This window comes from Dermochelys coriacea, chromosome 25 (assembly GCF_009764565.3).
Source record: "Dermochelys coriacea isolate rDerCor1 chromosome 25, rDerCor1.pri.v4, whole genome shotgun sequence".
NCBI lineage: Eukaryota > Metazoa > Chordata > Testudines > Dermochelyidae > Dermochelys > Dermochelys coriacea.
This window is the reverse complement of record NC_050092.1, coordinates 1,058,475-1,083,748: the sequence shown is the minus strand read 5'-3', so window position 1 is coordinate 1,083,748 and position 25,274 is coordinate 1,058,475. Positions and strand designations below refer to the sequence as shown.

Below are 25,274 nucleotides of genomic sequence, written 5' to 3'. Positions count from 1 at the left end.
CTTGATAAGTCAATAGATCTGAAGGAAAGGGTGGGACAAAACGGTGAAGAGTCTTAAAAAGCAAAGATTCTGTTTGAAGTGGTGGAGGAGGTGGAACCTGTAGAGAGGCACAGAGGGAGGTAATGTACCAGGAAGGTGAACCCAGTAGCAGCATTTTGAATAGACTTGAATAGAATGATGTGGCTGGTTTCGTGGCCAGAGAAGAGACTAGTAGTTAAGGCAGATGAAAATGCCTGAACAAGAGCCTTGATGATCTGGACAGAAAGAAAAGTCTGAATCTTGGAAACTTTAGCTAGGTAGAAGCAGCAAGACTTGGACACTGCCCCGAAGTGTGGATCGAGAAACGAGGGTGAGTCAAAGATGACGCCTCAATTACAGGCCTGAGTGATGGTGTTATCCACAGTGACAGAAATAATGATCCTAGGCCTGGAAACTTGCTTTACAGTGAGAAACTAAAAAAGGTCACTATTTATTTTATCTAAGACTAGTTATGGGGTGGCTTGATAAGTCTATGAACAGTAGAGAAGGTTTCAGTAGATATAGTTTGTACTGTATCTAACAGACAAAGATATAACAGGATCCAATGGTTGAAAGCTTAAGCTAGACAAATTCAGACTAGAAATAAGATGCACTTTCTTTGAATCAAAATTGCATGTCTTTCTAAATGATTCTGTCTAGCTGAACCAGAAGTTATGGGTTTGATGCAGGAATTACTGAGTGAAATTTTATGGTTCGTGTTATGCAAGAGGTCAGACTAGATGATCACAATAATCTTTCCTGGCCTTAATCCATGAATCTATGAGTAAAGAAAGTTGTTTAATATCCCTGCTTTGTCTACTGATTTGAGCCCACATTCCTTACTGTTTTGCTTCAGTTGTGGCAGTGATGTGAATGAGACTTAGTTTCATGAGTGAAGGCAGAGGCAAAAGCAGCACAATTTAAAGGAAAGAGGATCTGCTTGCCCTCCACCTTACATAGTCTGTCCACAGCATGGATGATGATGTGAGGACTGGAGAATTAGACAGAAACCAAGGAAGTACATCTTCTCCCTTATTTTCTTGCTGTAAAAGAATTAGAAAACCCCTTTACCTGTCTGTGAAGGAGGGAACTGTGTTAAAGATGAAGTTCTTTCACGTTTTACAGGAGGACAGTAACTCCCATCCTCATGGTCAGATTCTGTAGAGATAAAGGATTTAGAGATAAAACAGACAAAATTCTGATTAGACAGCAACTAGCGATCTAAAATAACTAAAACACTTCCTTCCTTACCTTCTCCATCTTCTGGACTTGACCCATCTGCTGACCTCTGTAATCACAAGATAAGTTAAGATTTTATATCACAGACTGATAGAAAAAATACCCCACTCTCTAGATAATCCCATATGCCTTAATTGTTGGTTTGGAGACTTTCTGCTATCACAGGTTGGTATTCAAACTGTAAAAACATTAGAGTAAATTATGTTCAAACATATTGGACATCAGACAGACTCTCACTTAACCAGATGTAAACAAAAAGCACAAATGCTCAGTAATTAAGATTAATGGAGACATTCTTTTTTGTCAGGTTTCAGAGTAGCAGCCGTGTTAGTCTGTATCCGCAAAAAGAAAAGGAGGACTTGTAGCACCTTAGAGACTAACAAATTTATTTGAGCGTAAGCTTTTGTGAGCTACAGCTCATTTCACCGGATGCATTCAATGGAAAATACAGTGGGGAGATTTATATACATAGAGAACATGAAACAGTGGGTGTTACCATACACACTGTAACGAGAGTGATCAGGTAAGGTGAGCTATTACCAGCAGGAGAGCGGGGGGAATGTTATAATTCTTGACGTCATTCAAAAACCAGTCGGAGAACACTTCAATCTCTTTGGTCACTCGATTACAGACCTAAAACTGGCAATTCTTCAACAAAAAAACTTCAAAAACAGACTCCAACAAGAGACTGCTGAATTCGAATTAATTTGCAAACTGGATACAATTAACTTAGGCTTGAATAGAGACTGGGAGTGGATGGGTCATTACACAAAGTAAAACTATTTCCCAATGTTTATTTCCCCCCCACACTATTCCTCAGATGTTCTTGTCAACTGCTGGAAATGGCCGATCTTGATCATCACTACAAAAGGTTCCCCGCCACCACCCCCGCTTTCCTGCTGGTAATAGCTCACCTTACCAGATCACTCTCATTACAGTGTGTATGGTAACACCCATTGTTTCATGTTCTCTATGTATATAAATCTCCCCACTGTATTTTCCACTGAACGCATCCGATGAAGTGAGCTGTAGCTCACAAAAGCTTATGCTCAAATAAATTTGTTAGTCTCTAAGGTGCCACAAGTATACTGTTTTGTATATCTCTTGTAACTAGCTGTATTTGAAAGTATAGAACCATAGAATATCAGGGTTGGAAGGGACCTCAGGAGGTCATCTAGTCCAACCCCCTGCTCAAAGCAGGACCATTACCCAATTTTTGCCCCAGATCCCTAAATGGCCCCCTCAAGGATTGAGCTCACAACCCTGGGTTTAGCAGGCCAATGCTCAAATCACTGAGCTATCCCTCCCACCATTCTCAAGTACATTCTCAAGTGTTACAGTATCTGATATAAGCTATGAAGATTTTGACTAAAGCAATTTAATTTTTCTATATTTTGAAAGCCCACAACTGATGAATGTGTGTGTGTCTGACTGGCTCAGGAAATTAAAGTAAGTTTTGGTTGTTTAATCCAAAAAATTCTAACTTCACAATAAGTGTGTCAACTTCTTGGGAGTTTATTCTAAACCACTCGTGCACAAATTCCTTAAATATGAATAAACAGACCTCTAAACAGAAAGCAGTTAGTGTTTTTTTAAGCGTTCAAAGAGTTTTACAAGATGCAGCGCTACTGGTAGTGGATCAAATCTGAAACCAGTATAAGAAACCATGATTAAGGCTACGATTTAGTCATGGAGGTCGTGGAAGTCACAGAATATGTGACTTCCAGTGACCTCTGTGACTTCAGCCTGTGAGGCTTGGGGGCCAGGAGCTGCGGGATACCCCTTGCCGCCTCTTGCGGCTCCCGGAGCTCCAAGCTGCCACAGGCGGTGGGGGCCTCCAAAGCTCTCAGCTGCTGTGGGCAGTGGGGGATCCCTGGACCTGCAGACAGGAGGAGTATCCCACTGCTCCCAGCCATGGGCTGTGGGGGACTCTTAAGCTCCAATACACAAGCCAGGTGGGGGCCCCCGGAGCTACTGCCCCGCTGCAGGCCTTGTGGGGACCTGCAGATCCCCATTTTGTCACAGACTTTTAGTAAAAGTCATGGACAAGTCATGGCTTCTGTGAATTTTTCTTTATTGCCCATGACCTGTCCCTGACTTTTAATTAAAATATCCATGACAAAAATCTTAGCTTCCAAGGGCAAGTATCCTTTATATGTAATAAAAATCAATACACCTTTAAAAAAAAACAAAAACAAAAACAAAAACTCCCTACACTATTGACAATGACTAGATGATATCTATTTCATAGCTGTCCTTTTCAAGTAAAATTCTCAAGGTTTTAGAACTATTTATTCTTTAAAATTTCAGGAAAGAATGCTAGGTAATTATTTCTGAATATACACAGTTCCATATTTACCAGCCTTATGATAGCAATATTTAATTTTATGAACCATGCTATCACAAGATAACATGACCAAAGTAATGGCTGGCTGCAAGTTGATATTATCAATCATGGTTGAAAATAACCTGTTTTCCCATCGAGAGGATGAAAGATGACTATGCTGTTCCATGACTGCCTCTTGGATCAACTAGGCCTGGAACCCACAAAGGGACAGGAAATTCTTGATTTAGTCATAAGTAGCACACAGAATGTGGTCCAAGAAATGCATACAGCTGAACCGCTTGGTAACAGCGATCATAATACAATTAAAGTTCACATCCTTGTAGGGAGAAAAACACCAAAGAAATCAACCACAGTTGCATTTAACTTCAAAAAGGACAACTACTCAAAAATGAGAAGGCCAGTTATATGGAAATTAAAAAGAACAGTCACAAGAGTGAAATGCATGCCAGCTGCATAGAAACTTTTTAAAAACACTATAACAGAGGCTCAAACTGTATGTATACTCAAAATTAAAAAAAACAAACAGTAAGACAACAATAACTAGCAGAGTTAAAGAGGGAGATAGGGACAAAAAGACATCTTTTAAGAATTGGAAGTCAGATCCTACTGAGGAAAATAGAAAGGAACAAACTCTGGCAAGTCAAGTGTAAAAATATAACTAGACAGGCCATAAAATAACAATTTGATGAACAGCTAGCAAAAGACAAAAAAAAGAGCAAAAAAAGGTTTTTTATTTTTTTAAGTACACCAGAAGCAGGAAGCCTGCCAAACAATCAGTGGGGCCATTCGACGATCGAAGGGCTAAAGGAGCACTCAAAGACAACAAGACCATTGGGGAGAAGCTAATTAAAGAAATATGGGCTGGATGAATGGTCTATAAAGTGGATAGAAAGCTGGCTAGATCATTAGGCTTAACGGGTAGTGATCAATGGTGATCAATCAATCAAAACTAGACCATGTCTAGTTGGCAGCTGGTATCAAGCAGAGTGTCCCAGGGGCCTGTCCTGGGGCTGGTTTTGTTCAACATCTTTATTAATGATCTGGCTGATGGGATGAGTTGCACCCTCAGCAAGTTCGCAGATGACACTAAGCTGTAGAGAGAGGTAGATACACTGGAAGGTAGGGATAGGATACAAATTAGACAAATTAGAAGATTGGGCCAAAAGAAATCTGATGAGGTTCAAAAAGGACAAGTGCAGAGTCCTGCACTTAGGATGGAAGAATCCCATGCACTGCTACAGGCTGGGGACTGACTAGCTAAGCAGCAGTTCCTCAGAAAAGGACCTGGGAATTACAGTGGACGAGAAGCTGGATATGAGCCAACAGTGTGCCCTTGTTGCCAAGAAGGCTAACGGCATTTTGGGATGTATAAGTAGGGGCATTGCCAGCAGATCGAAGGACATGATCATTCCCCTATATTCAGCACTGGTGAGGCCTCATCTAGAGTACTGTGTCCAGTTTTGAGCCCCACACTACAAGAAGGATGTGGAAAAACTGGAAAGAGTCCAGCGGAGGGAAACAAAAATGATTAGGGGGCTGGAACACATGATTTATGAGGAGAGGCTGACGGAACTGGGATTATTTAGTCTGCAGAAGAGAAGTGTGAGGGGGGATTTGATAGCTGCTTTCAACTACCTGAAAGGGGGTTCCAAAGAGGATGAATCTAGATTGTTCTCAGTGGTAGCAGATGACAGAACAAGGAGTAATGGTCTCAAGTTGCAGTGGGGGAGGTTTAGGCTGCGTATTAGGACAAACTTTTTCACTAGGAGGGTGGTGAAGCACTGGAATGCGTTACCTAGGGAGGTGGTGGAATCTCCTTCCTTTGAAGTTTTTAAGGTCAGGCTTGATAAAGTGCTGGCTGGGATGATTTATTTGGGGATTGGTCCTGCTCTGAGCAGGGGGTTGGACTAGATGACCTCCTGAGGTCCCTTCTAACCCTGATATTCTATGATTTTAAGGTTTCAGAGTAGCAGCCGTGTTAGTCTGTGTTCGCAAAAAGAAAAGGAGTACTTGTGGCACCTTAGAGACTAACAAATTTATTTGAGCATAAGCTTTCGTAAGCTACAGCTCACTTCATTGGATGCATTTTTTTTATGATTCTAAGCTAAGTGAATTGTTTGCATCTGTCTTCACTGCATAAGATGAGAAAGAGTTCCACATCTAAGCCATTCTTTTTAGGTAACAAATCTGAGGAACTGTCCCAGTCTGAGGTGTCAATAGAGGAGATTTGGAGAAAAAACCTGAAACAGTAAGTCAGCAGGATCAGGTGGTATGAACCCAAGAGTTCTGAAGGAACTCAAATATGAAGTTGCAAAACTACTAACTGTGGTATGTAACTTATTGCTTAAATGATCCTGTCTCAGACGACTAGAAGACAGCTAAAGTTACACCAATTTTTTTTAAAAAGACTCGAGAGGCAATCCTGGCAACTACAGGCTAGTGTGCCTAACTTCAGTGCCAGGCAAACTGCTTGAAAGTATAGTAAAGAACAGAATTATCAGATATATAAATGAACACAGTATGTTGAGGAAGAGTCAACCTGGCTTTTGTAAAGGGAAATCATGCCTTGCCAATCTTTAGAATTCACTGGGTCAAACATGTGGAAAAGGATGATTCAGTGGACACAGTGCACTTAGACTTTCAGAAAGCCTTTGACAAAGTCTCTCACCGAAGGCACTTAAGCAATCTAAGCAGTCATGGGATAAGAGGGAAGGTCCTCTTATGGATCAGTAACTGGTTAAAAGATAGGAAACCAAGTGTCAGTTTTCACAACAGAGAGAGCTAAATAGTGGAATCCCCCAAGGCTGTGTACTGGGACCAGTGCTGTTCAACATGTCCATAAATAATCTGGAAAAAGGGATAAACAGTGAGATGACAAAGTTTGCAGATGATACAAAATTACTCGACATAGTTACAGCCAAATCTGACTGAAGAGAGTTACAAAAGGGTCTCATTAAACTGGCTGACTAGGCAATCCAATGGCTGATGAAATTCAAAGTAATGCATGCTGGAAAACATAAATGCAAAGTAATAGTTGATAAATGCAAAAGTTGATAAATGCAAAAGTTGATAAATGCAAAGTAATGCATGCTGGAAAACATGATTCCAACTATACATACAAAATGATGGGATCTAAATTAATTGTTTCCATTCAAAAAAGATCTTAGAGTCATCATGGATAGTTCTCTTAAAACATCTGCTCAGTATGCACCAGAGGTCATAAAAGCAAACAGAAAGTTAGCTTAGAAACCATTAGAAAAGGATAAGACAGAAAATATAATACCACTATATAAATCCATGATACACCCACACCATGAATACTTCATGCAGTTCTGGTCAGCCCATCTCAGAACATATCTACTAGAACTGAAAAAAGTATAGAGATTGGGGGGGGGGGGGAGATCAAGGGTAAGGAACAGCTTCCATATGAGGAGAGATTAAAAGGACTAGGGCAGTCACAGAATCATAGATTATCAGGGTTGGAAGGGACCTCAGGAGGTCATCTAGTCCAACCCTCTGCTCAAAGCAGGACGAATCCCCAACTAAATCATCTTAGAAAAGAGACGACGGGGGGGGGGGGAGGTGGGAGAGGGGAAGACATGATAGAGATCTATAAAATCATGACTGGTGTGGAAAGCGAACAGGGAAGCATTATCTACCCCTTCACATAACACAAGAACCAGGGGTCACCCAATGAAATTAATAGGCAGCAGGTTTATAACAAACATAAGGAAGTACTTCTTTACACAACATACTGTCAAACTGTAGAACATATTACTAGGGGATGTTGTGAGGGTCAAAAGTGTAACTGGGTTAAAAAAATATTTTAAATAAGTTCATGGAGGATAAGTCCATCAACGATTCTTAGCCAAGATGGCCAGGGATGCAACCCTGTGTTCTGTGTGTCCCTAAACCTCTGACTGCCAAAAGCTGGACTGGATATCAGGGGATGTATCACTCAATAAATTGCCCGGTTCTGTTCATTCCCTCTGAAGCATCTGGCACCAGCCACTGCCGGAAGACAGGATACTGAGCTAGGTGGACCATTTGTCTGACCAAGTATAGACATTCTGATGTTCATTCTGGCACAAATAATCAAGAGCAACAAGTCACTTCCAGCATTTTTGACACTGCTGTACAATGTGTGCACATACGATTGGTTTAGTCAATATGTCCTAATCCAACTCCTAAACAGGATCATAGAATCACAGCGTTAGAAGGGACTGCAAGGGTCATCTAGTCTAACCCCGTGCCAAGATGCAGGATTGGTTGTGTCTAAACTATCCAAGACAGATGACTATCCAGTCTAATCTTGAAAACCTCCAGTGAACGAGATCCACAACCTTCCAAGGCAGGCTGTTCCATTTCCTACTGTTCTTACAGTTAGGAAGTTTTTCCTGAGATTTAATCTAAATCTGCTGTGCTATAGTGTAGACCAAAACCTTTGCAGATTAAGGCAAAATAAAAAGCATGCATGCCAAATTTGCTAGTGGCTGCGGACGCTGCCAATATCGTTTAAAAAGACAGTGGTTGCAAGCAACAGAAAAAGGAAAAATCTCTCATGTGCTAATTTTTTTTTCCTACTTAGCATGCCCACTGATATGAATGCCTGGGTTTCTCCCCCACATCAGAATTCAGAGATGGTTCAAAGCTGTCATTCAGGGCTCAGACAGGAAAGCACCAACCACCAATAATTCCAGACTGAAAAACTTTCCAAGCTGTAATTTATGTTAGCAAAACTATGTTAAATATCAGCAATTTCCACTAACCCTAACAACTAAGATATAACTAGCAGCGCAACAAAATCATACAAGGGTGAGAAAATAAGATAAGCATAAGAAAAATTCAACTTGGGTAATTAACTTCAGCCTGCTTAAAAATTTCCTCTGCAGTTCTAGCTGGAGGAAGTATGATTCCCTTCTTGTCCCAAACAGTTTAACAGTGCACACCAACACTACTCAGCAATTGCTGTGTTTTAGTGGTGACTGAAATGACACTGACGAAGAACTTGCTTAAGCATTTTGGAATCCTTTATTATAGGCAGGGCTGGTAGCCCTGCTTAAAGTTTCATGACACTTCCCATTATAAGACCCTGTTTTCAGTTGCCTAAAACTTTGCCAAACTAACTATTTGGGCTGAAATTTTCAATGCTGTGTGTCTGCCTCAGGCTGAATTGTTCTGCAAAGTTTCAGCCAAAACGGTTAGCCATTTCCAAGAACAAAGCTAGAAAAAAATACTTTTTTTCTGCTGCTAAATTCCTGGTCACCCCCTTTCTTTGGAAAACTCTAGGGCCCCCATGCTTTGGAGCAAGGACTTGAATTTGGTGAGCTGTGTGTCAGCAATGTGCCTTTTGCTGCCCTCTGTAAAAATTCACCCTAATTTTTAAAAAAAAATCCCAGGTTGCACATGCTTAGTAGAGACTTGCTAGAGCTTGACAGCTAAAATCACCAACGAGTCTGTCCTCACTGAGCATATCTGAGCCTTTCACAGCTCTTACTTCTGATTAGATAATGCATGCACCAACCCCACAAAGTGAATCAGCATCCTCCAGCCCTGGGCTATAGGGGCAAAGCTGGACTTTCCCTGTAATGGCTGCTCTGGGCTGGGGCCAGACCGGGCACCTGAACAGAAAGCAGGAAACCAGTTTCTCCTGTGCTCTCCATGTATTCCCTGCTGACACCCAGTCAGCATGGAGGAGGAAGACACGTGATTTGAATGCAGAGGGGACAACAACTGGACCTCAGGCAGTACAGAGGAGGACTAGGGAACAGACTGGGACAAGGAGCCTCCCGGGATGGAGACTGGGACTGAATGCTAGCAGGTGGCAGCAACTAGGAATAGCTTGGCAAGGAAACTAGGTCTGAGGCAAATGGGCAAGGGGAGACCTAAGGAACCAGTTGGAGAGGATAGGGAGACATTTCACAAGGAGCCATAGGGAGAACCTGGACTCGCTGGGCAAAGAGACTGGGTCAAGGAGGACCCAGATTGGGTCAGAAGCCTAGGGAGGAGAACTTGTAACCAGTTGGGCCAGAGAGAGATCAGGGAGGGAAATGGGACAGTATAACATGTAATCAAAGACTATCAAAATGCATATGCAAAAGGAGGACAAATTAAAATCACACAGACCACTTTAATTCTGGCATTTCTCAGCTTTTGAGTGCTTGACTTTGCAACTTTAACCTAATGTTTATTTAAAGGTAAATTAAGGCATCATCATTACTAAAGTTTCTGCTCTAAGTGTGCCAATACTTAGACCCACTGAATTTCTACAACTCAAGAATCAGTCTTCCATAGTGTAACCCAGTGGTTCCCAAACTTTAACAACCCATGAACCCCTTTCACTAAAATGTCAAGTCTCGCAAACCCCCTCCTAAAAATGAACATTTCCAGGAATTTTCCCTTTACCTGAGTATAAATTAGAAAAGCAGTGATCTTGGACATATAAAATTGGTTTTTATGACATGCTGATTACACACTATGTATTATTAATTATTATTTATCATGACAGTATCTTTATTACATTATGAAAATGGCAACATTCTTCCGAGGTCTCACTTCCATCGCTTGTATCACTTTGAATAAACCTGTTATACGACAAGGCTCCTACGTTTCATCAAAGAGAATCAGATGTGAAACAGCATGCAGGGATTTAAAAAGCCAACTCAAAATCAAGAATTCCTCCTACACAAGCATTCAGGTCTTGAGCAATCCAGGCAAATCACGCACCTTACAATGAAGCTTAAACTTGTTCTTCATCATCATTTTTAAAACAATACTAGCTGCCTGTTTCATTTTAAAAACAGCAAAAAATATCCATCTCCCTTTGCATTTCTTACAAGGAGTCTTGAAGTTTAAATCTCCTCAGTGTGATAGATATGCTGGCTTTGATCTGCTTAGCTCTTAGAAGTCTTGGGGTCCCTAGGGACAGCTCTGTCCGCCATTAGGGAATTTTTTTCCCCTGAGAAGCCTCTGTAACATTTCGCGAATCCCCAGGGGGTTCACGAATCCCAGTTTGGGAACCACTGATCTAACCTGATCTCCTGCATAACAAAGGCCACAGAACCTCACTCAGTAATTTCTGCATCAAGCCCAAAACTTCTCTTTTAAGAAAGACATCCAGTCTTAAGACTAAATGATGGAGAACCCACCACATCCCTAAGTAAATTGTTTCAATGATAAATTTTCAACAAAGATAATAATTAACATCTTATTTTAGTGTAAATTTGTCTATTTTCAGCCTCCAACAACTAGATCTTTTTTCCTGCTAGATTAAAGAGCCCTCTTACTATCAGAAATACCTTCCCCATGCAGACCATGATCAAGTCACCTCTTAATCTTCTCTTGAATAAATTAAACATTGAGCTTCTTAAATCTCTCACCATAAGGTGAGTTTTCCAGACTTTGAGTCATTCTTACAGTTCTTGAAGAATATTCCTAAGATCAGGTACTCTCTCTCCCAGAAATAGTGCTTGAATCTAATCCAAAATTTAGAATACACTTAAGAAGTCAATTTCCTCCTTTTGTCAAATACAGCATGATATGATTGAGGAGGTCAAGGTACACAAGAACCTTACTTTAATAGCCAGGTAATTGTATATAGTCCATGTACTCTTTGGCAGGTTGAAACTCAATTTTGTCTCAGTTTCATTTAAATTAAAGGTTTCAGAGTAGCAGCCGTGTTAGTCTGTATTCACAAAGAGAAAAGGAGTACTTGTGGCACCTTAGAGACTAACAAATTTATTTGAGCATAAGCTTTTCATCCTTCATTCACTTCATGAAGTGAGCTGTAGCTCATGAAAGCTTATGCTCAAATAAATTTGTTAGTCTCTAAGGTGCCACAAGTACTCCTTTTCTTTTTTATTTAAATTAAAGAATGAGTGTTTTAAAATTAACTATGATAAATACAATCTATGCAGTAGTGTCCTAACATTGTTTATTTTGATGGTAAATTCTATTTTACATTCTCCACACATTCAAGTTTTTAGTATCTCAGATTTCTGTACTGACAAAACAGTTGCATTGCAGAAGCTGTAAGGAGAAGCTGTAGTATTTAGCAAGTGAGATAGGGACAGTTGCCACTTTTGGAGGCATGGGAAGCAGTTTGCAGGCATGCGGAATTAGCTGGATGTTTTTGCTACCATTATGAGTGATACAGTTATCAATGCTGACATTTCAATTCCAGTCTTTAGATTTTAGATCTTTCACTCTAGTGATATGACTAGCAAAATTCACAACTGTTGTCTTAGGCTACCTACAAACTCAGAAGACACCATTTCATTGGTTTACACAGTTACATTAGCAAGGTTTCCTTCACAAACATGAGGGCCAGAAACAAGCCTTTTAATTTAAAGCTTAGACACTTGAGAGCAATTCTGTGGCAAAGGGTGAATTCCACAGCAAATTCTACTCCTACAGAATTGCAGACCACATGGGGACCAGGATATAGTGTTCTAGGTCCTGATGTTTCAAAGGACTCAGACTGTACATTTGAATGCCTTGTCATCTTTGAAACTGGACACTGCTTAAAGGCTTCATCTGTTGTATTAGCCTCTAGTTAGCAAAAGTCTGAAAAAAAATGCAATTCCACCCCTTCCTGCTGTGAGGAGCTTTCCTCTCCTCCTTCACAGCATCCTGGCTGCTGCATCTCTCTACTACTTTTGCCTCTACCCCAACCTTCCAAAAGCTTTCTCAAACAGAAGCATCATATTGACAAGTTTATTGACAGTTTCATTGATGCCCAGAATCTTAATTTTACTTTGCTGCTGGTTGGTAAACAGAGGCAGCTGCAGAGACAGTGGGCTGTCACATGTTTACAGAGTCAGGAAGACAACACAACATTGCTGAAGTGAAGAAACAGATTGACAGAGCCAGAAGAGTACCCAGAAGTCACCTACTACAGGACAGGCCCAACAAAGAAAACAACAGAACGCCACTAGCCATCACCTTCAGCCCCCAACTAAAACCTCTCCAACTCATCATCAAGGATCTACAACCTATCCTGAAGGACGACCCATCACTCTCACAGATCTTGGGAGACAGACCAGTCCTTGCTTACAGACAGCCCCCCAATCTGAAGCAAATACTCACCAGCAACCACACACCACACAACAGAACCACTAACCCAGGAACCTATCCTTGCAACAAAGCCCGTTGCCAACTCTGTCCACATATCTATTCAGGGGATACCATCATAGGGCCTAATCACATCAGCCACACTATCAGAGGCTCGTTCACCTGTGCATCTACCAATGTGATATATGCCATCATGTGCCAGCAATGCCCCTCTGCCATGTACATTGGCCAAACTGGACAGTCTCTATGTAAAAGAATGAATGGACACAAATCAGACGTCAAGAATTATAACATTCAAAAATCAGTTGGAGAACACTTCAATCTCTCTGGTCACTCGATCACAGACCTAAGAGTGGCTATCCTTCAACAAAAAAGCTTCAAAAACAGACTCCAACGAGAGACTGCTGAATTGGAATTAATTTGCAAACTGGATACAATTAACTTAGGCTTGAATAGAGACTGGGAATGGATGAGTCATTACACAAAGTAAAACTATTCCCCCATGGTATTTCTCCCTCCCACCCCACCCCCCACTGTTCCTCTGATATTCTTGTTAACTGCTGGCATTAGCCTACCTTGCTTGTCACCATGAAAGGTTTTCCTCCTTTCCCCACCCTGCTGCTGGTGATGGCTTATCTTAAGTGATCACTCTCCTTACAGTGTGTATGATTAACCCATTGTTTCATGTTCTCTGTGTGTGTGTATATAAATCTCTCCTCTGTTTTTTCCACCAAATGCATCCGATGAAGTGAGCTGTAGCTCACGAAAGCTTATGCTCTAATAAATTTGTTAGTCTCTAAGGTGCCACAAGTACTCCTTTTCTTTTTACAACATTAATATACATTCATTTAACACCTGGAATGTTATCTTCATAAGAATAAGAATTCTGCCACCCCTTATACACAGTAACCTGAAACACTGCAAAAATTGGAGAGAACTAGGGCTTCCCATTCACCAGTGATAAGTGGGTGACTGGGTTTGTTTTAAGACCAAAGAGTTAGACTATGCTTTTTGTGGGCTGTGTCCTATTCAGCATTTTGCAAAGGACAATGAACATTTATAATAGTACAAAACAAACAAACAATACTAAAGGACCCGGCCTTCTCTGTTAGCAAGGAACCATCATGGTGACTCAAAAGTCTCTCCATACCAATATTTGAAATTAGAGGAAAAGGAGATGCAGCAGCCAGTCATATAAAATGGCATCTACACAAAGCACTTCAATTTCTTCCTTGATGAAGAAGAGAACCTCGGATTACTACATTTCAGATGTCATTTGTGGTAAATTAAATAAAATGGTATTCATTAATGTTTCCCTATGCAGATGTCATTCATCCTGTAGCATCTTTCTGCTCAGTCAATTCACCTGAGTGTCTTTCTCCTGTAAAATGCATGGCCTGTAGAGACAGCAGAGTCTCTTCAATGCACACAAACACTGTCACTTCTTTGTCCATTGTGTCCTTAAATTCCATATTTTTGTGGTGTTTAGATGTTGCTTGTAATTATTAGAATTGGGAGCACTGGCTGTTGGGAGTCTGAAAGGACAGGAAGGAGGGAGGAGGAGAGCTACTGAGCAGCTTGGAAAAGAGGTTGGAAAAGAGGTTTCCACTTTAAAAAATAAAGTCGTGTTGAAGTTTGTTAGTACCTTGCCTAGCTACAACAACATTTTGGCGATGAGGGTGGGATCTTCTGCCTCTGAACCCACCTGCACCCTTTCTACAAAGCCCAGGTGAGCCTCCAATTGCTTTTACTGCCTGGATTCTTATGTTTGAGACTTATCTGCTTGCAATCGGTGCTACAGAGATTTCTGAAGAATGCAAGCGTGCTCTGCTAATCCACTGCCTTAGAGCAGAAGGGCTGCGTATATTTTACACTTTTTCCCTTGCAGATGATAAATATGAGACTGCACTCACTGCATTAAAGAACTTTTTTGTACCAAAAGTGAATGTAGTAGCTAATCGCTACAGATTTCGCCAGCACGAGCAGAAACCAGGGAAGACTATAATGCAGTATATTGCTTCCCTGAGGAGTCTGATTGTAACTTGTGACTTTGGGAATATGGCAGATGAGATGATTAGAGACCAGCTCACTGAGAAAACAACCATGATTCGTGTAAGAGAACGTTTACTTCTAGAAACGCAATTTACACTAGAAAAAGCAATAACCATTGCTACCCAGACTGAGTCAGCTACAGCTGAAGCCAAAATAATGAGCATGGATATAGGAGGCACAGTCCAGGCTGTGACTCCTTTGCAGAAAAGTTCACTATCACTGCAGACAAACAATTACAAGAGAAAAACAGTTGAACAGAACCAAGCAAAGTATAAGGCTTTCACAAACAAGCAGCGGGGTGCTAAGGAACCAAAGTTCCAATGTGGTTCCTTCGTTAGGATACGAAAACATGTAATTTTACGCAAAGGGGACCATAAATTCACAGCTCCTCTTAAAATCATAGAGAAGAAGGGACCTTACACCTATCGACTTTCTGATGGGCGGGGATGGAATGCTTTCTTATCTTGCACCTACCTAAGCACCAAGAGGAGATTATGCCAACACCCAGTCTGCATTGGATGACTTCACTGTAGTATCAACACAACAAAACACTGCACTGGAACCAGGGCTTGAGAGACGGCCTGTCAGACCCAGACAACCACCTCTCTGGACTAGAGACTATGTTATATAGTATCTATAGTTTTTTTAGTGTAATAATTCTGTCAACAGTATAGTGCCTTGTTTCCTATTTGTTCCTGTGGTTAGAACAACAATGTTTATTGTAATTGGGAGAGTTTCTTAAGAGAGGAGGGAATGTGGTGTTTAGATGTTGCTTGTAATTATGAGAATTGGGAGCACTGGCTGTTGGGAGTCTGAAAGGACAGGAAACAGGAAGGAGGGGGGAGGAGTTGAAGAGACCGAGGGAGAGCTATTGAGGGTGCAGCAGCAGCTTGGAAAAGAGGTTTCCACTTTAAAAAAAATAAAGTCCAGTTGAGGTTTGTTAGTACCTTTCCTGGCTGCTACAATAATTTGTTTACATACATCATTGTTAAAGGGTCATGGCAAAACAGGCAGAATTTAGGGCTTGTCTACACTGGCACTTTACAGTGATGCAACTTTCTTGCTCAGAGGTGTGAAAAAACACCCCCCTTAGTGCAGCAAGTTTCAGCGCTGTAAAGTGCCAGCGTAAACAAAGCCATGCTCCCAGCACTGGTAGCTACACCCCTTGTGGAGGTGGGTTTTTTAGAGCACTGGGAGAGAGCCTGTAGATGCATTCTCCTAGCTGGAGTTGAGCTTATATAGCTAGTTACCATGCCACATGCCCTGCAGCCTCAGGTGCAGAGAGTGGAAAGGAGAGACCTGAGCACACTTTCCTCCAGCTAAATTCAGCTAGCAGATGATCCCTTGGGCACTGTTGCAAACTGATGCAGATTAGAGCAGCCTCTGGTGTACACTAACCTGGGCCAGACGACTAGCAGAAAATCAAGGAACTGAAACCAGCTCTCAAAGCCCTCCATCCCCATGATACCAAGGGTAAACTTGACAAACAGGGAACCTAGCCAAAGTCTGTCTGTCTCTACAGGTAATAGTAGTGCTAGGTGCACTGCCAGATCAACATTACTTACAATTCCTCCAGGTCTAGAATTAGCCTTAGTTCACCAGCCTTCTCGGGGACATGAATGATGAATTATGTTCTGAAAGCCTATGATGGAACCAGGAATTTAGTGATAACAGCACTCAGAAGATGCACAGAAAAAAGCTAGGAGTTCTGTAGTATATTTTGAGGCAAGAGGTTAATTGTATCTTGTACTAGGAATCAAGTGGAATCCTGAGAGTATTTGATAGAACCTACTTCCAGAGGTCAATTATTGGCCATTGCTGAATGTCATTCTCCCCCACAGAAGTGAGTAAATAGCTCCCGTCATCCTGAGGGTTCTTTGAAAGCTCTGATGATAGTCACAAAGGACGATTAGCCGTCAGAGTCCGCTTGGAGACCCAACTCCTGTATGATCTCTCTTCCAGATGCTGACTCCAAAAACTGTTCTTGCATGTCCAGAATCTATTCAAACTCTGGGTTAATTGGCCTTAATTAGACAATAGGACTATTTAGATTTTATAAAGAACTTGAACTCTAAAAGAGTTTGACAGATAACGTTGCTATTTTCTTTTCTCTGGGCTTCACTTTCTTGAAGGACTGTCCAAAGAATCTTTTCCTGGCCAATTTAGGGATACTAGCAACTATTTCATTTGGGTATCAGCTTTCCATTGTCTCAGCTAATGATATTTAGCAATTGTATTTGAACATACAGCCCATCTGAAAATCTCTGCATTTTCACAGATGCATCTCATAAAAAGGCTTTACAGAGACTCTCTTATTAAGGACTTTTCAGTTTTGTCCAAATTGGTGTACTGTCCTTTGTCTCCAAGCGCTATACTATAATAGCTTTGACAGAACACATGGTAACACCAGTCTGTCCATTTGATCTTTCTGAAAATAGTCTCTCCTTCTCTGCAAGGATCACAGTCTTTAGCCAACAAAGCCAAAACTTTACCTACTTTTCGGAACTGAACTTAATTTTTTTTTTAAACAAATGTACAGTTTCACTCTTCTGCCTGCATTAGGAAATTCTCTTTCAGCTTCTGAATTACATCCTCTAAAACGGATGAGTGACATGCTCTTTAGCTCTTCTTGCTTTGTTATACTGGAGGATTATGACCTACTGTCAGAAAAATCCCCTTCTTTCAAAGATAACTGGACAATAGCTATTTCCATTGCTTTTTAGATTATTGTGAACTCCCCCTCCCACCTCCCGTTCTGGATTGGGAAAATTCTTGCTCCTGGAAGCACTGCATCTCTTTTTACCCTTTGAAGAGATTTTTGATAAAGGACAGGTCTCTTAAAACTCTCCCTACTAAAAGGGTCCCATTATAGAAGAACTTCTATTTCTACCAACTGAACTACTGGCTTTGGAGGGAGTAATACAGAAACTGGGAAAACTATTAACAATGAGACTTATTACCTAAAGTTAACAGCAATCACTTAGCCCCTTTAGGGAAATGGACAGAATTTTAAAAAAATTAAATCCCCTCAGCAGCAGAAGTACTCGGTAGGTTCGCACTTACCCCTGCCAGTTCTTGTTGAATAGGAGCAAGCTGGGCTTCAGAAGCAGGAATCAGAGTACTGACTGAGGCAACAGCGGGAGCAGGAAGCTCAAAGTCGCGCTCACCAGCTGATTCTGTGTGACCCATACCACCGTGGGGGGACTCAGCCTCTCCCTGTGGGTCCTCGCCTGAATCCGACAAACCTTTTTGCTCTGCAGGGGACTGGGAGCAAAAAAGACAGTGTCCCTTCAATGCAAGGCTGCAACATGATGGAGTAGTTGTCCAAGTGACAGGATTTACTAATCCTTTTTTACCTTCACCATTTTTGTGATCTGGCAGAAGTTGTTGCTCCAATGAAAGACAGCATAAAACAGGTAAGAACCTATAACTGAATTAGTCCCCCATCAAATAAGCATCAGATGGAGTAAATACACTTTAAAAAGGCAGCCAAAACTACTAGTGCCCTCTAACCAAAACCGCTTTTCTGCCAGCCCCAACCTCCCGATCTATAGGGTTATTGGAGTTTAGTTTCTCCCTTTGTTGAGCCTTGATTGACAGCTTCTACCTACCTAGTGGGAACAACTCAGGAGAAACGATTAGCAAACAGACAATTGCTGGAAATAATGGATTATTCCACTGTTACAGGCTATGCAGCTTAAGAGTAGTATTCGTTGGTTTTTAAACATAATATATCAATATTCGCAAAACAAACACTTTTGCGTTCATGTGTCAATGCATTCTCTGAAAAACAGAGGCAGACAGTCTTTTCTTTGAATTTACATTAAATTATGTTACATCATTACTAGAGGAAAAAGGATCTTATAATTAGGAAATCTGGGTTCAGTTCCACCTCTGCCATAGAGTCCCTGAATGATCTTGGTCAAATCACTTAATTTTCCTGTCTCTCAGTTCTCCATCTGTAGAACAACAAAATTTCGCAAGCAATGCAAAGATTTGAGATTTTGTAGGGTAGATGTAGCAATGGCTGGATCTCTCTTACAAAGCAGTCAACAGAAGAGAACCCTTCTTCTAGACCAAGTGTATTTAATAAGAAACTACCATCACTACCATGTTTTATTTAAACAGCACCTCACATCCTTTAGAATTCAAAGCCATTCTCAAACATCAGATGTTACACAACTACAGGATCATTTCATCCACCACTGAAATGCAGCCACCTTCCAGGTCAAACAAAAAAACTATTTAAGAGCACTGAGGAACATTACATTAAGTCAAGAATGCTATACACAACTGAAACAATAGGGTTTATTTTAGGCAAGCACAATGTAAATATGCAAACTACATCTCTACTTTTGTGAAAAGTGAATTGGATTGTAAATGACCCATAAGAGGACAAAACTTTTATTTTATGTCTCATCTGAAAGACAAGGTTTTGCTAAGAAATCGTCAGGATACTGGGGTGTTTTAAGTTTTCAAAATCAAAGCTTTATTTTAAATACAAAAAGACTGCCAAACCCAAACACCAATTTGAAATAGTCAAGGAAATTAGGAAGAAAGAAGTGGAGAAGCACTTTATTTACACCCAAAAATTTAAAGAATTACAGCATTTTGATGCACTTTCCCCTCCCCTACCCTTCCCTCCCGTTCCACTTAGGGCTTGAAAAGGCAATTATGTTTAGCCCTTATGGTTGTAAAATAAACATTCCAAATGTAAATAACAAGTGGAAAAAAGGGAAATGCCTCAGTTCCCCTCTCCTATTGTTCCTTTATACCCTATCTCTGGATGATCTCATCCACATAGAATCATAGAAAATTAGAGTTGGAACGGATGACCTCCTGAGGTCTCTTTCAACTCCCTGCTCAAAGCAGGATTAACCCCAACTAAATCATCCCAGCCAGTGCTTTGTCAAGCCTGACCTTAAAAACTTCTAAGGATGGAGAGTCCACCACCTCCGTAGGTAACCCATTCCAGTGCTTCACCACCCTCCTAGTGAAATAGTTTTTCCTAATATTCAACCTCAACCTCCCCCACTGCAACTCGAGACCATTGCTCCTTGTTCTGTCATCTGCTACCACTGAGAACAATCTAGATCCATCCTCTTTAGAACCCCCTTTCAGGTAGATGAAGGCTGCTATCAAATCCCCCCTCACTCTTATCTTCTGTAGACTAAAGAACCTCAGTTCCTTCAGCCTCTCCTCATAAGTACATGTGCCCCAGCCCCCTGATAATTTTTGTTGCCCTCCGTTGGACTCTCTCCAACTTGTCCACATCCTTTCTGTAGTGGGGGGCCCAAAACTGGACACAATACTCCAGATGTGGCCTCACCAGTGCCGAATAGAGGGGGAATAATCACAACCCTCGATCTGATGACAATGCTCCTAAAATATGCAGCTCAAATGAGCCTTCCTGGCAACAAGGGCATACTGCTGACTCATATCCAGCTTCTCATCCACTGTAATCCCCAGGTCCTTTCCTGCAGAACTGCTGCTTAGCCAGTCAGTCCCCAGCCTGTAGCAGTGCATGGGATTCTTCCGTCCTAAGTGCAGGACTCTGCACTTCTCCTTGTTGAACCTCATCAGAATTCTTTTGGCCCAATCCTCCAATTTGTCTAGGTCACTCTGGACCCTATCCCTACCCTCCAGAGTATCAACCTCTCCACCCAGCTTAGTGTCATCTGCGAACTTGCTGAGGGTGCAATCCATCCCATCATCCAAATCATTTATAAAGATGTTGAACAAAACCGGCCCCAGGACCGACCTCTGGGGCACTCCGCTTGACACCGGCTGCCAACTAGACATTGAGCTGTTGATCACTTTCCACTGAGCCTGACAATCTAGCCATCTTTCTATCCACCTTATAGTCCATTCATCCAATCCATACTTTTTTAACTTGCTGGCAAGAATTCTGTGGGAGATCATATCTAATGCTTTGCTAAAGTCAAGATATATCACGTCCACTGCTTTCCCCATATCCACAGAGCCAGTTATATCATAGAAGGCAATCAGGTTGGTCAGGCATGACTTTCCCTAGGTGAATCCATGTTGACTGTTCCTGATCACCTTCCTCTCCTCCAAGTGCTTCAAAATCATTTCCTTGAGGACCTGCTCCATGATTTTTCCAGGGACTGAGGTGAAGCTGACCTGTCTGTAGTTCCCCGGGTTCTCCTCCTTCCCTTTCTTAAAGATGGGCACTCTATTTGCCTTTTTCCAAATGTGCAGGATCTCCCCTGATCGCCACGAGTTTTCAAAGATAATGGCCAATGGCTCTGCAATCACATCAGGCACCTCCCTCAGCACCCTCGCATGCATTAGATCTGGACCCATGGACTTCTGCATGTCCAGCTTTTCTAAATAGTCCTTAACCTGTTCTTTCACCACTGAGGGTTGCTCACCTCCTCCCCATACTGTGTTGCCCAGGACAGCAGTGTGGGAACTGACCTTGCCTTTGAAGACAGAGGCAAAAAAAGCATTGAGTACTTCAGCTTTTTCCACATCATCTGTCACTAGGTTGCCTCCCCCATTCATTAAGGGTCTCACACTTTCCCTGACCTTTTTCTTATTGCTAAAATACCTGTAGAAACCCTTCTTGTTACCCTTCACATCCCTTGCTAGCTGCAACTCCAGTTGTCTTTTGGCTTTCCTGACTACTCCCCTGCATGCTCGAGCAATATTTTTATACTCCTCCCTAGTCATCTGTCCAAGTTTCCGCTTTTTGTAAGCTTTCTTTTTGTGTTTAAGATCACTGAAGATTTCACTGTTAAGCCAAGCTGGTCGTCTGCCATATTTGCTATTCTTTCTGCACATTCCTGCACCTCAATAAGGCTTCTTTAAAATACAGCCAGCTTTCCTGGACTCCTTTCCCCCCCCATATTAACCTCCCAGGGGATTCTGCCCATCAGTTCCCTAAGGGAGTCAAAGTCTGCTTTTCTGAAGTCCAGAGTCTGTATTTTGCTACTCTCCTTTCTTCCTTTTTTCAGGATCCTGAACTCAACCATTTCATGGTCACTGCTGCCTAGGTTGCCACCCACTTCTACTTCCCCTACCAATTCTTCCCTGTTTGTAAGCAGCAGGTCAAGAGGAGAACGGCCCCTGGTTGGTTCCTCCAGTAGTTGCATCAGGAAATTGCCCCCAGCACTCTCCAAAAACTTCCTGGATTGTCTGTGCTTTGCTGTATTGCTCTCCCAGGAGATGTCAGAGTGATTGAAGTCCCCCATTAGAACCAGGCCCTGTGTTCTGGAAACTTCAGTTAATTGCCTGTAGAAAGCCGCATCTACCTCATCCTCCTGGTCCGACGGTCTATAGCACACGCCCATTATGACATCAGCCTTGTTGCTCTTATTTCTAAACTTAACCCAAAGACTCTCAACAGGCTTTTCTCCAGTTTCATACTGGAGCTCTGAGCAATCGTTCTGCTCTCTTACATACAATGCAACTCCTCTACCTTTCCTCCCTTGCCTGTCCTTCCTGAACAGTTTATACCCATCCATGACAGTGCTCCAGTCATGTGAGCTACCCCACCAAGTCTCTGTTATTCCAATCACATCATAGTTCTTTGACTGGCTACATACGTGGCACTGACTGATATCTCTATGCAGATCTCCCTCCATCGAAACTCCTCCTGGTGCCTAGCCCTCACCTGAAACGGCTTTTCCCTCAAAGCCCTCCCCTCTTACCATTATCAGAGATGATGGACATCACCACTATCTTACTTGTCACTATAGGCCATAGTTTTGGCTTCATCTTTGATCTGAACCTCTCCAGTGACCCACACATCCAAGCCATGTTTAAATCTTACTGTTTCTTCCTGAAGATCTCCAAGACCTGAACTTTCTTCTCTGACCCCTTCAGTACTGCAATCTCAACTTCTTAGATCTATTTAAAGTGCTGCTACTACAATCATCTTCCTGGCTCTTGGTCTCCACCTATATCAACATCCACTCTTGACACCTCTCCAAGGGCTTCACCACTTCACCTGCATCAAGCACAAAATTTCTCATCCTTACTTTCAAACCCCTCCACAATTTTCCTCTCATCAGGCTGAGTCCCACCTTTTCTGTTCTAATGATGATGTTAACATCCACCACCTATTTCTTCAACAAGCACTTTTATGCTTTTTCTTATACCACCCTTAGGAAAAGCTCCCAATCAAAATCTGCAAAAACCATCACCTTTCCTTCTTCAAATTCCTCCTCAAAACTCACCTCTGCTGGAATGCACACATACAACTACTACCTGATAAAGAATAGGCAGGTGAGAAGTTGTGATCACTGCTACTAACTGGCTAAGAACTGCACACATCTATCATCACCTTTTTTCCCCTGCATCCCCCAATGCAGACCATTTGTCTTGTCAATCTGCTATGTCTTGTTTTTCAGACTAAGCTCTTTGAGGCACAGACGCTCATTTATTACATCTGTTCAGCTCCTAGTACAACTTGGCCTAACCAGATTATGGCCTTTAGGAGCTACCACAACATAAATGGTAACATCAGTAGATTCACAGTAACAGAAATGCAGACAATTAATAAAAGGGAAGATTAAAGATATCAGTGAAAAATCCCTGGCCAGTAGTATCATGAATAAGAAAGGTTTCAGAGTAGCAGCCGTATTAGTCTGTATCCGCAAAAAGAAAAGGAGGATCCACTGAATGCATCTGATGAAGTGAGCTGTAGCTCACGAAAGTTTATGCTCAAATAAATTTGTTAGTCTTGAAGGTGCCACAAGTACTCCTTTTCTTTTTATGAATAAGAAAGTGTGTTTTTGTTTTTTTTAAAATATCAGAAACAAAAGTAGTCCCAATACCAGTAAAAATCCATCATTAGATAGAGATCACAGAATTGTCAATGATGAAGAAAAAGCAAGAGTGTTAAATATTGCTGGTCTGTATACATGAAGGGTTATGCATACATATTATTAAGTATTTTGTATTCCAGCAAATAAACAATCACTAAGAATGACAAAGACCTGAAGAAGAGCTCTGTGCAACTCGAAAGCTTGTCTCTCTCACCAACAGAAGTTCGTCCAATAAAAGATATTCCCTCACCTACCTTGTCTCTCTAATATCCTGGGACCAACACTGTTACAACAACACTGCAAATGACTAAGTTACATAGCATCTACAAAAGTTAAATATTTTTAAATCAGCAGCTCCAGATATTTAATAGATTTTTAATAAATCTTGTAATACTGGGAAAGTTGAAGAGGACTGCAAAAAAGCTAACGTTGTGACTAGTATTAATCTAGTGGCATTAGTCGGACATCAGTCCTGGACAAAAGAACAGAACAGCTGATGAGACAAAGAACTGAGGGATGGTAACATAATTAATGCCCATCACCACTGTTTTATGGAAAACGGTCTTGTCAAGAAAACTACCATTTTTTGATAAGACTACAGGTTTGGTTCAATATTGGCTGATTTCAAAATATAACTGCTAATGGTGACTTATCATTAATTGGATATGGTTCTGTGGAGAACTGCAGGAATCTGTTCATTTCCTAATGCTACTCTATACTTTTTAATAAGTGAGCTAGAAGTAATTCTATAACCATTGCTGATAAAGGTCACAGATTGCACAAAAGATTGGTGGAGTGGCAAATGATGACAAAACCAGGTCACTTATACAGAACTATCTGAATCGCTTGGTAAGCTGGAAGAATCCTACAAGCATTTTAATAAGACCAAATGCAAAGTAATACATCTAAGAACAAAGAATTGGGACATAATTTATAGAATGGGGAACCGTATCTTAGAAAGCAGGATCTCTAAAAAGGATTCAGGGGGCATGGAGGAAAGCCAACTGAACATGAGTTCCCAGTGCAATGCAAGAGTGAAAAATAATTAAAAATGATGCTTGCATATATTAAGGGGGGAATTTCAAGTAGAACTAGGGAGGCAAAATCTCTGAATATAGCATTGGGGAGGGAGACCACCACTGAATTACTGTGTTCAGTTTGAATTACTGCCCCAAATCTGTTGTATCTTTCCTCTTCAAAGTAACTGAATGTGCAGTATACAAGTGCCATCTGGCATTACCATCTAATTCCATTATTGGTCCTCGCTGATCTGGCTTCTGCTCTCACCCATTCCAATGAAACTGTTCTCACTCAAGTCTGAAATGCCCTCTTTCTGGCCAAATTTCAGAGTCTCTGCTCTCAGAGCGTATTCACTATACTGCTGCTAAAATTATCTTCCTGGCATGTCACTCTAACCATATTAACCCCTTCTCCCACTCCGAGTCCCAGCACTGACTCCCCCTTTGCCTCCACAAATAAAAGTATGTCTTTACTCTTAAAGCCCTTCATATCTATGCCAATCTTAGCTTACCTAGTAACCTATTGAGAAGTCAGCCCTCTCCCTTTGCTCTGCTAGTATTCCCAGCCTTTGCTACGTACCAGTCAGTTTCTCCCTTAAACATCACTTCTCTTTTTCTCATGCATGGAAAAAACTCCCAACTAAAATCCCTCCTTAGGGTTCCCCACTGCAATGATACCTACAACAGACATCCTGTTAATCGTGGTTTGGCAAGCGATATGCAATTCTCCTC

At 41.5% G+C, this 25,274-nt stretch overlaps 1 protein-coding gene across 11 annotated transcripts in view; it reads right to left on the bottom strand.

Moving 5' to 3' along the window:
- The window catches only part of RANBP3 (RAN binding protein 3), a 174,536-nt gene that overhangs the window by 104,537 nt on the left and 44,725 nt on the right, over positions 1-25,274 (bottom strand). For 3 of the 11 annotated variants that reach the window (XM_043502856.1, XM_043502855.1, XM_043502857.1), the window contains exons 3-6: positions 21,124-21,174; positions 17,792-17,992; positions 1,270-1,306; positions 1,090-1,176 (exon numbers count right to left, since the gene is read on the bottom strand). In XM_043502856.1, the coding sequence (XP_043358791.1) occupies positions 1,090-1,176; positions 1,270-1,306; positions 17,792-17,992; positions 21,124-21,174 (376 nt within the window). The remainder of the gene's footprint in view (positions 1-1,089; positions 1,177-1,269; positions 1,307-17,791; positions 17,993-21,123; positions 21,175-25,274) is intronic. The other 8 variants (XM_038383710.2, XM_043502858.1, XM_038383711.2 and 5 more) reach the window with 3 other exon arrangements.